At 41.1% G+C, this 13,200-nt stretch overlaps 1 protein-coding gene across 1 annotated transcript in view; it reads right to left on the reverse strand.

Moving 5' to 3' along the window:
- Nucleotides 1-4,598: 4,598 nt before the first annotated feature.
- ATP13A4 (ATPase 13A4) overlaps nucleotides 4,599-13,200 on the reverse strand; it is a 124,184-nt gene continuing 115,582 nt past the window's right edge. The window contains exons 27-30 of the mRNA XM_090275416.1: nucleotides 12,629-12,822; nucleotides 11,415-11,503; nucleotides 10,602-10,682; nucleotides 4,599-4,858 (exon numbers count right to left, since the gene is read on the reverse strand). Coding sequence (XP_090131542.1) covers nucleotides 4,646-4,858; nucleotides 10,602-10,682; nucleotides 11,415-11,503; nucleotides 12,629-12,822 — 577 coding nt within the window. The 3' untranslated portion in view covers nucleotides 4,599-4,645. The remainder of the gene's footprint in view (nucleotides 4,859-10,601; nucleotides 10,683-11,414; nucleotides 11,504-12,628; nucleotides 12,823-13,200) is intronic.

Consider the following 13,200-nt stretch of genomic DNA (forward strand, 5'->3'; position numbering starts at 1 on the left):
CATTTCACCCAGAGGAAACCACATGGGAGAGACACAGGAGGGAACTTGCAGGCAGAGATCCTGTGTCTGAATCCAGCTCCTGTTCCTCCACTCACTTGCTGTGTGCCCTTAGACAAGTTACTGAGCTTTTTGAAGGATCTGGTACCTCATCAAAATAGGGAGGATAGTAATCCTTGCCCTGCCTTCCTCCTAAGATCATCATGAGGCTTAAATGAGAGAATGACTATAAAAATATTCTGTATACTCTCAATGCCCTGTGTACAAAACAATGAATAATAGCATCTGCAGTGTTAAGAAATGACTAGAACTTTGTAAAGATGTTGCTTTGATTTAATGTTAACAGAATAAATGACATCATTTTATTAGCCAGAGTGAAAGACTCCACTACAGAAAAAGAGAGATTGATTTTAGAACAAGAGAATTATGGATTTTACTTGCCTTTTTTCATACAGAATAATTTATTATAGCATAAACTAGGTACATGGCTTTAAATAAATAACCTTTTTACTGTCATCACAGCTGCAAGTGGGCACACGCCTACTGCGTAAGCACATAAGGACCCAGCAGGCACAAGCACATTTCCATTCTCAGATCACTGCGCATTTTGTGCGGAGAGCCCAAGTCAGGGTTCTTCTCTGTGGGTAAGAGCTGTCCACCTTGAAGTGGACATACAGGGACCCTGGATCAGGTGACTGTGTCCTTTTCTCCTCCAAGTCCTGATCAGAAAAGTATTTGGGGCACAGGTAACCCTGCCTTTGGGTTGGGGCACTCTCCCAGGTTCTTTTTCTCATAATTTTCAAACACCTATTTGTAAGGAAATACATGCATAGAATTCCACAGCTGTCAATTTAGCAGGCAGGGCCCCTCGCTCTGCACCTCTTTTTTAGGCTCTTACCCCCATTAGAGGCCACTTTCCAAGGTCACCGAGCTGTCAGTTCTGCTCGTCCAAACCGTGGGACCTCGCAGGGCTGGGGACCATCCTCCCTGGCCCATCTCCCCGCGTGGGTCAGTCTGATATTCCGTGTGGACAGCAGTCACAAATCGTTTACATCACAGTGTCAAATTGAGACACGGCATATCCAGTCTGAAAGGGATCTTGCAGGTAACTGAGTTTCATCTGATACTTGACTTCTTTCTGGAATTGGTTTTGAATATTCATTTGCATGTCCCATGTCACAGAGCTCACACCTCGGGAGGTCACCAGCTCCCTCTTCCATCAGTGCTATAAGGGCAGTGGTCTTTGTGTCACCCCAAAGTCATTCCCACTATGCTCTTCACACACTGGTCGCACATGCCACTGGGCACAGGTTAGAGCTTTCTTTCCCACAGTAATCCTTCAAATAGTTAAATATAATTCTCCCATGCCTGGACTCCCCATTTTTACAAAGTTAAGCACTTCCTGGTCCTTCATTTATTGCCTCTAAGATATAATTAGTCACAAGTAGAGTCTTCAGAATAAGTCCCTTTTGGCAAAGATTTTAGGACTGTATGGCTGGTGGGGGACTGGAGTCCTCCATCCCTATTCCCCACCAACCATGCACAAATTACTGAGGATGGAATCACTTAGGACCAAGGCAAGAGCAACTTAGTCTCGGAAAGACAAACAGACTCTCAGAGGTTGTGGTTTGTGTTGTTTTGAACACACTTCTAGCCGAAGTCTGGCAGGATGCCTGGAATTTGCCTCCTTCCACCTGGAAAATAAGAAACTCATCCTTTGTTTGACTGAGACCATACAAAGCACCCTGTCTAGCTGGAGCCTTGTAACAGAAGTTTCACTGAGAAGCTCATGTCTGAGGCTCACATCTGCTCTCCTCAGCTTGAGTCTGGTTTCTCATGTGCAAGATGGGGATGGTAAGACCCTTCCTTGTCTGAGTCCAGGAAAGCTGTGCAATTCAAATGAGCCAGTGGAGGTGACAGCACCTGGCGAGGGACTCTTCTAAGTAGGAGCTGTGCACTCTGCTCTTCTATTTTTTAATTTCTGTTGAATTTATTGGGGTTATACTGGTTAACAATAGTATATAGGTTTCTGGTGTACTATTCTATAATACATCACCTGTATATTGTATTATATGTTCACCAACCCAAATCAAGTCTCCTTTCACCACCATTTATCCTCCCTTTCCTCTCTCCTACCTCCCCCCACCCCCCCTTTTCCTCTAGTGCCTGTCATCTGTATCTATGAGGGTTTTTTGTCCTTCGCTTAGTCCCCTTACCTTTTCGCCCAGCCCCCCTCCCCTCTGATAGCTATCAGTTTGTTCTCTGTGTCTATGGGTCTGTTTCTATTTTGTTTGTTAGTTTATTTTATTCATTAGATTCCACATATAAGTGAAATCCTATAGTACTTGTCTTTCTCTGACTGGCTTATTTTACTTAGCATAATGTTCTCCAGGTCCATCCATGCTGTCACAAAGGGTAAGATTTCCCTCTTTTTTATGGCTGAGTAGTACTCCATGTGTAAATGTACCACAGCTTTTTGATCCAGTCATCCACTGATGGGCACTTGGGCTGCTTCCAAATCTTTGCTATTACAAATAATGCTGCCATAAACATAGGGTGCATATATTGTTTCAAATTAGTGTTTCAGGTTTCTTCAGATATATTCTCAAACATGAAATTTCTGGGTCATGGGGCAGTTCCATTTTTAGTTCTTTGAGGTATCTCCACACTGCTTTCCACAGTGGCTGCACCAGTCCGCATTCCTACCAAGCATGCACAAGGACTCCCTTTTCTCCACATCCTCACCAGCATTTGTTGTTTGTTGATTTACTGATGTGCATGCTGCTCTTCCTTGTCACTAGGTTGTAGACCATCTCTGGCTTGTCCTGCCCACAGCCCCCCACTTTTGAAAAATAAGAAAAACTTTCCATTTTAGGAAAAAACATTCAGAGTTGTCATATCCCTGCTGAGGCTGACTTTGTAAATGGAAACATTTCTTTCTGTACCAAGGAAGACAATAATTCTGCAGACTATTTTAATGAGTCTTCACACCTTATTTTAAAACCAGAAGCAACAAAGTGCCTTCATGACTGGGGAAAACACCATCACCTCAGAATTAGCTGCCGTCACAGAGCCACCAGCCAGGCTCAGGAATTGACCCAGGGAAGGGAATGATTGCAGATGCTATTGATAGTAGCAAAGCCAGCCACTTGTCCTGGGCCAGGACATTCAACCCTGCCGACCACATTTACCTAGAACTTGATATTCAAAATAAAAATTTTGCTTTTGCTTTAAAATATAATTTGTGAATTTTCTCCTAGCATTCAGTATTCTCTGCTGAGCTAACAGAAACCTGGGTGTTTTTTATGCTGAATAAATACAGGATAAACAAACTGTAATAGTGATGAACTGGGGAGAGGGGGTCTTTTTTTTTTCCTTAAAAATGAAGCCTCAATCCTAAGAAATGTGCATGTTATATGAGGACTTACATCAATGGTAACATATTATTTTGTAGCACAAGACTTAACTTTTATCAAAAATAATGAAGCAGAGGAGTAAAAATTCCTGGAGTTGGATATGTAAGATGAGGGTTCTTAAAACTCAAAGGTCATAGGGTCAGGAGATGTAGAGATTAGTGGATGGCACCATGGCTTTTGGATATGTGCTATGTTCCCTCCTTTTCCAGGAATACAACTGGACCAGCTACAGAATGTGTGAGGCCCAGTGCAAAATAAAAATGTGGGGAATTTTACTCAGAATTTTAAGATGGCAACAGCAGAGCATTAAACCAAGCGTAGGGTCCTTCAAAGTTTGGGCCCTGTGTAATAGCACAGGTCAGAAGCCCACAAAACCAGTCCTAAACACAGGGACCTGTACTCCCCAGATCCTCTGCCAATCCCTGGTTAATGAGATGTGAGTGGTGGGAGAAATATGTGCCACTTTGAGGGCCAGGAAATAAAGAACCCTGTGTGATCCCTAACCTCTGCCTTCCCCATCACAGTCAACATGGAGTGCTGGTGTTGAGTGGGTGGAGCCACCAACAGAATCAGTCTCCACTCTAAGGAGAGTTATTCTGAAGAGTCACCTGGACCCAAGGAGAAGTTCTTGTGTGTTAAGCCACCGAGATATGGGAGTTGTTTGTTTCTGCAACATCAGCTTAGGGTATTTTTACTAACATGTAAGGGAAGGCGTGGAGTAGCAGGAAATGACTCAAATCTGAAAAGTGCTACAAAGGAAAGGAAACTTGACTGCGAAGACCGGTGTGGTGGTCCCCATGCATTCATTTTTCTATCAATGAAATAAAGAGTTCAAAAATGATCACTAACGTGTTACAATTCTATGACTACAGATAGCACTACTTTCCTTCAACTCAACTAAAAAATACAGTACATTATCTAAGAAGAAAGAGTACATCTCCTTTAGCTTTCCAGTCTCTTGGCCCATTGCCATCCTTAGCCCAGTCTTGATTCACTAAACACCTCTAATACTTTCAAAGGCCAAGAGGAAAGCACTCTCCTGGGGCAGTGTTCTGCTCTGCAGAAAGTATTTTATCAAACAGACTTTACTTTGTCACCATGATTGAATAGGTTTTGGATTCTAAAAATCCCTGCTGATACTCTTAGAGTCTCATTGCTTAAAAAAAAATCACTGAAACTGTTCCCTTTTGTCATTGTTTCTGTTTTTTATCAACCTGGATATCCCATTGCCTTCAGAGTTGTTCCTCATTGCTCTCAAACACTGGATTGCTGTAAGACATTCCCCTGTTGCACCCTGACAGGTCAGAGTGGGACGTTTGGTTGAGCGGGGGCCAACTGGGGTCATTTGCCAAGGTTCTGTGCCATATCCGATACTGGTTTTTTGATTGATAGCCAAAACACCTTTTGATTTTTATCCACAAGGCTTGGTTTTCAATAATGGCCTCCTGCAAAATAAAAGAGTTGCTCTTAACAACCAGAGGTGAAGTGTTTCCAGGTTAGGGCCCTCCATAGACTCTAATAAGGCACTACTGCATTGCCTGCTTAGATTTGGCTTGACAAAGAATTTCAACCCTGGACAAACAAATCCAAGGAGGTTTCACACAACAGGTCTTAGCCTCTCAAACTTTTCCATTTAAGGCACTCTTCTGGGAGAAGAGAGAAGTACATACTTTCAAGAAGTACATGGCTTGAAGTAGCCTGTTTCAAGAATAAAATTTCTTCTGAATCTCATATATAAATTAAATTTAAAATCATTCGAATTGTGTAGTCTACTGTGTAACACATCCATATTTAATTTAATATAAAATGACATTTGAAATTACTTACCACCAAATGAAAGTGACCTATAGGAAGATGTGCCACATGTATGATGCGGCTTTGGTATTCCCTGGCACATCACTGCACAGGCATAAACAGAGTTTGGCAAAATTGCAACAGGCCATGGTTTTGAAGTTGAACAGATCTGGTTTTGAATTCCAGTTCTGACACCTACTCTGGGCAAATTAATTACCCTTTTTGAGCTTCAGTGATTAGAAATAATAATTCCTTCCTCTTAGGTTTGTCATAAGGATCATATAACTCCCCTTACAATGCAGGGCATGGCATCGCTTGGCTGCCTTCCTTTCCTACCCTTCTGAACTACACTGTGGCTTGTTCACTTATACCTCTAACTTTCACCTACAAATAATTGCAATGCATTTTTTAAGTTGACAAGATACATCTTTTTGGAAATGTTTTGGACTGCCATTTTATTTCATGAGTTAGACTTAGCCTGAAATAGAGCCCAGTTATAAGTTACAATACAGTGTGCATGAGAGATTATTGTGTTAATTTTTCATTTTTATCATATTTAGTCATGAAGTCAAGGGTCCTTATGATTTTGATTAAATTTGGTTTTAAGCCCTAGCTCTAGAAATAATATATATCTCTGTGTGTGTGTATAGCCCTCAGATACCCAGCCTTTCCCTGGGACAGTTAGCAACCCTCAACACATCAGAAGATAGTAGCCCAGACCTGACTATAGTCACAAGGTCTGGATCTCTGGCTGGCTAAAGGCAACATCCTGACCTAAGTCATGTTTCAGTTCCTGAGCTCTAAGGTGGACAGACCCCCTAGCTGCTTTCCCATGATAGCAAACAGAGGGATGCTGGAAAAAGCCTCAGAGCTGTCCTCAAGACTTGAAGAAATGATTCATTACCCTTACCTCACCTCCGACCAATCTGCTTCTAAGATGACTTCAGACCCCTTACCCACCATGTCTTGTAATTTTGCCAGACATAATTTGTGACCTACATGCTATGGAGGAGTTTAGGCTTTTGAGCATTAGCTTCTTTTTCTCCTGGATGGTGCCATTTGTAATAAAATTGCCAATCTTTCTCTGCTGCAATTTTCAGTGCCTACTGCTTGGCTCTGCTAGCACCCCATGGACAAACTCTTTCTGTTCTCTAACAGTCAAAAAGTTTGACCACCTTAGAAGTTATGAAAGAAAGAAACAAACAAACTATATATATATATATATATATATATATATAGAGAGAGAGAGAGAGAGAGAGAGAGAGAGAGAGAGAGAGAGAGAGAGAGAGAAGGAAAACTCTGACTCCAAAAAACCTCCGCTGCCTTGCGGCATACCTCTTCAGGGGAAAGGCTAAGGGAGTAAACCCCGACAGAAAATCCGGAGCCGGAGTCCCTAAGGCAGTTTGACGTTGTAGTCAACACCGGCAACTCCTGCGGCGCACCTGAAGCCAAGCTGTATTGACTCCGTCTTTCCCTTGGACCCTTCAGCTGCGAAGAGAGGGGGGGTCTGCTGCATGGGCAACAGCAGACCCTCCATATCACCCTGCCCAGGCTCTGTAGCTTCAGCTTCACTGGAGAGGACACTCCAGCGTCATCACAAGATGTCGATTCAACACGGGAGAAGACAGATACCGTGTCACTCCCGAGTTGGACTGCACAGCCATTCTCGGCGGTGCAGATAGACTCTTAAGAAGCTACACCATCGTCTCTCGAGACGGACAGCTGCCGACGATATATATATATATATATGAGGAGCTAATGTTTCCCACAGAAATAGAACTGGTTTTGGTGTCTATCAATGGCATCTTTGCTAAATTGAAAGAGTTAATTCTGTAGCATTCTACCAGAAACTTTGCCAGAGATAGTAGTTTTCCTAAAACCATCTTTGACAGTTGAGTCCCATTGCCCATGAAAATAATAGAGAACAACTGTTGGAATTTTCCTATAAAAACTGATCATTCTCTAGCAGGCTGTTAAAGACCCACACAGCCATCTCTTGATGTCTTGCAAACTTCAGGGCTCACCTAGCCAGACCTGTTATTCTACTTTGCCACAGCAAGGCTTTTGTCCTCCTTAATTTAACAAAAGTGCAATAGTTCTCTTTGCAGCTGGGATAAGGCAGGATCACGTGTATCCAATTAGTGGTTTTAATATCTAACTTACCTTTAGGAAATCTTAGTAGGCTTTAAACAAAACAATGAAACAAATCAAACACACATGCATGCACGCCTGCACACACACACACACACACACACACACACACCTCAGAAAGACTTGCATGCTCTATGCCTTGCCTTGAGCTTTGTCACAATTCTGAAAGTATGACGACGTGTATCACTTTGCTAATCTGGAAAAGGAAGCTGAAGCCCCTAGAGATAATCTGTCCTGTCACTCCACACTGCAAATTAAATTCAGAACAGGAAACAAAAGGAGTACCTTGATAAGTTGCCATTTCTAAAAAAAAAAATTTACCACATGAGCTTTTCTGAGTGGCTTCTCAAATAATTCATGCACATATACATACCTATGTATACTCAAACACATAAATAATAAAAAAGGGAGTGGGACTAAAGCTATAAATATTAGCTCCTATGTCTTTCAGCTGAAAGTTAGATCATGCAAATCAGCAAAGTGAGGATAAAATCTCATTCAAACCTGTTTGTTTGCTGAGCTGCTCTAAGAGGAAGGTTAGGGTTACACCTCTCAGCATACCAGACAATGCTCAGGACTCTGCGAACTGAAGCCTGCCATCCCCCATGCCTGTCCCTCAAAACCTCTCTGGACCATCTCTGCAACTGCCTGGCTGGCTAGTATGGAGTTCACACAGCGCATCCTAGGAATCCTTAGTATCTTGGGTCAGACATACCTCGAGCCGTGTGGGGAAAACATCTTGCTGCATCCACAGTAGTCCAGGGGCTTTACCTACTCTGCTAGACTCACCTCATGAAGCAGGAAATCTTAGTGTCTGTAACTTTCCAATACAATCAAAGACTCAGATGGTTCAGGTTTGTTCCTGAGTATGCACTGACAACAGGGAAAGGGGTAACTTTGTGGAGGAGACATGGGGTGGGAGCTGGAAACCTGCAATGTTATTTCTCAGTGTAGAAGCTGCTGGTAACCCACACTAGACAGCCACAGGTGTCTCAATTTATCACTCACCATTAAAAACAACAAAGAAACTTGATCATCCATGAGTATCAAATTGCCCTCTCCATCAGCTGGCATCATGCCCTAGCATATGGCACATGATCAACAAACGCTTGTGGAAAGAGTGAATGAATAAATGAATGCCTGAATGATTGGTAGATACAAAGTAAGAAATGATAAGTACCACAGAGATAACATAATAGTCCTAGCTTATATTTACTAAGCTTACTTACTATGTACTTTTCACTGTTCACATTTCATGCTCACAGTAAACCTTAACCCTTGAGGTAAGGTGCCATTATTAACACTATTTTACAGATGAGGAAACAAGACACATAGAATTGGAGTAGCAAGGGCTGCCCTAAGTCAGTCAGCAAGAAAGGATGAAGCCGGGATTCAAACCCAGGTAAACTACCCTTAGCTTATGCTCTTAACTGCAACTACGCTAACTGTGCAAGGGCTTCCTGCAGGGAACTGTGGCAGACTGTGTTGCTTAATGACCAGTTGCTTACTGGTGCCTCCCCTTCCATTTTTTCCTACACTGAAAACAGATGCAATGCCCCACAGTGCAGAAGCTATCTGGGCACCATAAGCAACAAATGCAAATATAAAAGGCCAGCATCTAAGGATAGCAGAACAAAAAGTTAAAAGAATGCGGACCCTCAATGACACACGGTCACTAAACCAGCCCCAGAACCACTTAGCTTCAATCTTCTTAAATGAATCAATAAATATATTTATTGTTTAAGTTGCTGTTAGCTGAGTTTTGTTACTTGCCTAACTGATCCAGGGGTCAAGAAAGATTCAAGATGAGGCCAGTACTGCAGCTGGGCCATCGAGGATAGAACAGCATTTCAATGTACAAAAGAGGGAAAGACAAACTAGACACAGGAAATAATGAGACTGTGGACAGGGACAAGATATATCTTCCTTTCAAGGGCAAGGACCATCTTTGTGCAATTCAGCATGAGAAAACCGTGATGATGTTCTTTGATTAACTTGGTGGCTTTGGAAACCATATGGTTTGGTGTTGTGTTTCTTAGTGTATGTTCTCTGAACTAGCAACATCAGAATCACCAGGAAACGTATTAGAAACACATACTTGTGCCTATTCCAGACCTACTGAATAAGAAATGTTGGGGTCAGGGCTGAACAACCTATGTTTTAACACGCCCTCCAGGCGATTCCAATGTCCACTCAAGTTTGAGAAGCTCTGGTTGAGCATAGAGAGAGACGCTACCCTGTTCTTGTGCTGTTCTGCCACCATCTCCTGTGCAATCTTTTACCCTGCTCTGTAAGGACAGTTGCTGAGTTCCTGCCTACAAAATGCTATGGGCAGTCAGGCTCTAGGTGCTCTCAGCCCTCTGTGAATCCCCAGTCTCTGGAACAAGCCTGGGTTTGTAATGAGAGTGGGAATGGGGGGGGGAAACAGATGGAATTCTGCAGTTCACCCCTCTTTCAAAATGGATGTCTTTTGGGGAGCTCCCCCTTACTAACAGTAAGATTTGAAGAATAGAGATTGTGTGCAACAGCATTGAAGGACAGAATGAACCACACAGCAAAGCTTATTTTAATGAGGAAATGGGAGCTGAAGAATAAAGCCAGGTGAATAAAGCCATCAATCTCATTTCCCATATGCAAAGTAAAAATGATACAAGTTCTTAAGTGAAAGAAGCCAGGCACAGAAGGCCACATAATGTATGATTTCATTTGTATGAAATCTCCAGAACATGCAAATATAAGGACAGAAAATAAATTAGTGGTTGCCAGGGGGTGGAGGAAGAAGAAAGGGGAATGAGGAGTGACCGCTAACAGATACAGGATTGCTTTGGGGGGATGAGAATGTTCCAGGATTAGATAGTGGTGGTAGTTGCACAACTCAATAAATATGAGTATACTAAAAATCATATACTAAAGATCACTAAATAGTGTACTTTCAAAAAGGTAAATTTGATAGTGTGTAAATCATATCTCAATTTCAAATAATGAATTGAGTCGGGTCACTATTTTTGATTTTGGAAATGAATAGGACCTTAGAGATCGTAATTCTAGTTTCCCCAGCTCCACTTTACAAATGCAAAAATGAACACCTTGTTTTGCACTCATCAGAGGAAAGCACCATTGCTCATTTTGCCAAGGAAGGAAGCCCCTCGCACTGTCCAGCCTTGTCAGCTAACACTGTTTCTTTTTCGTACTCTCCGAAAATGTCACTCCCCACCCCACAATCAGCATCCTGAGGGTACTTACCTCCATAACAAGGGACACAATGAAATTGCAGCTGAGCATAATGACAATATAGACCCTCCACAGAACAGGTGTGCAGAGCAACTGGTGGGGGATGAAGAAGCACAATTAGTCTGAAGACAAACACATGCCAGAAAACGTTTGTGTGTTTCATATGTTATAAATCACATATGTAATAGACACATACATACACATGTCTAAGTCAATCTGTCTAACTGAAAAGTAGAATAGGTTAGAAGAATCCAAATATATACATGTGTTTTTCCCTTGCTTCAATACCTAAAATTTCTGTCTCTTATAAGGTTTCAAATTTGTTTTAAAACCTATGTGAGTTCATGGGGCAATGCATGGTTCTTAAAAAGTAAGTTTTGCTGACATCAAATATGAACATCAGAAAAAAAAACATTTCTAAAGAGTTTTAAAAAAAGATGTAAATACAGATTTAAGAATTAACTGAAAGACTATAGGCAAAACTGTTTCAAACCGTTTCAAAACAGAATCATTTAGGGGAAAATTTTCTCACATTTGAAAAAGAAATGTATAAATAGATTTCCCAGTTTTAAAGGGAATCTTTTAAAAGAAAAATGTTCAATGCTTTTGAAATACTTGCAGTCCAGATGAGACAGAATTTTATTTCCTGACCAACTTAAATAAAAAATATGAATAAATTCAGCATTAAAAAAAAAAAAACTGTCCCAAAAGAAAAATTGATGTCAAGAATCCATGTCAATTTCTGTTGTGACCTGCTTATTAAGTCAGGGTGTTAGCTTTTTAACACCCTGTGTAACATCATTATATCCCTGAGATGAGACTTACATTCAAACGCCTATATAAATCTGGAACATCAGCAAATAGAATGAATAGACACATAGCCAGCTGTATGATCAGTACAAGGACAAATATATCTGAGGAAATAAGAACACAAACTATCATTTAGAGAAGTCAGAATACAGAGTGTCACATCTATTGAAAGACCCAGCCTAGATTAATGCTGATTATATTTACTTGATTTTTCACATCCAAACACAGCATAATAGATGGAAAGGACTCATTTCGATGCAATGGGTCTCACCTCTAAAATTTCTATGCATGTCCTTGAGGCAAGTGGAATATTTCACATTCATGTTGTAGGTTTTAATTAATAAAACTGAGAAATATATATATGTGAATACTAACAAAATGTACATATATTATTACAAAAATTATTTTTATTATTACAATATAAATGTCTTGAAGGCATCCAAAGTATCTGAGTTTTTTAATGCAAATCATCCACCTCAAATCTTTTTCTGGAAAAGAAGGAGGGCTGTAAATAAACAAATGTTTAAATTGCAATCATGTAGAGGTCAGCAATTAACTGCTCTCTCTTCCCAAGAAGGAGAGGGGCAAAATAATTTTCTCTGAACAAACTTTTATGAGGATATTGATTTTTCATCTTGTGCATCTAAATTTTCCCAGTTAGAGGGGTAGTGATGGTATCCAACTAAACGTCTAAAAGGCAAAGCAGATCACCTACTTCTCCAACGCCCACTTTGCTCTCAGCCCAGAGTGTAAGGAAGTGCTTGGCCAAAGCGCCTGCACCATTGTCTGTAGTCAGGTACGTCCAGGCTGGACCCACTCCCAGCCTGCCAACCACACAATGCCATCCTGACCATTGTCTTCATAGCAGGGGCTGTGTTCCTGCTGAGCACTGTGTCCCTTCTCCCCACCTCCTCCAGGATGAATTCTGGTAAGTGGAGAAATAAGTGAGTTTTCCCAGTTTTGATTGATCCCATGAAAAAGACACCAAGAGACACATTTCTAAGTGAAGGTAAGAGGTGGATAAAGAAGCCTTAGTATTTTGTGCAGCTTTGAGGGATGGAGCAAAAGACCACAAATTGAGGCTGTACGATGTGTTCTGCAGAGACCTGGAGTGGAAATCAGGAGACCCTGTTTAAGAGCCAACTCTGCAGCTGCCCCCTAATGACCCAGGCATGTCTGTCCTCCTCTCTGATGACCTCTCACCTCTGATTCCATACAATTTTACTCACAGTTTTTGTAAGTTGGCTGCCTAAATGGTTTTCCTTTAGAGAAGATGAGAGCCACAATAATACAGTTGATTGTTCCCAAGAACCATATAGTAGTGTTTTCAAAACTTGTGAAGGAACTATCACTTCCAACTTTTTCTGAAGCAGCTGGAGGAGTGGTTAACTTTGAAATGCTTTCATTTTTCACTGTGCAGTCACTGAAAAGGAAACCAAAACAGCTAATGAAGTAAGATGACAGGTACCTAGGGAGCATACAGACAAGACTCCATACCCTCAGTGTTTCTATAATTACCTGTATTTTGGGAAAGAATATACGGAAAAATGAGAAAGAAACCAGCACAGATACATCTATGATTTAGTTAGATGGATGGATAGATAGATAGATAGATAGGACCTAGTTATTCATTTTTTAAAAACTGAAAACCAAACATGTATATTAAGGCTATATGGGAGAGAGAGAGATAAATCAGTAATAATTGTTACTTCTAGTGGCTTAAGATCTCTAAAAATTTATAAGTAGAATGGCCATATAATTTATCATTCAACAGGAACAGATCTGCATATGAAAAGATATT

The sequence above is a fragment of the Furipterus horrens genome, unplaced genomic scaffold, assembly GCF_987537825.1.
Source record: "Furipterus horrens unplaced genomic scaffold, mFurHor1.1.pri manual_scaffold_1, whole genome shotgun sequence".
Taxonomy (NCBI): Eukaryota; Metazoa; Chordata; class Mammalia; order Chiroptera; family Furipteridae; genus Furipterus; species Furipterus horrens.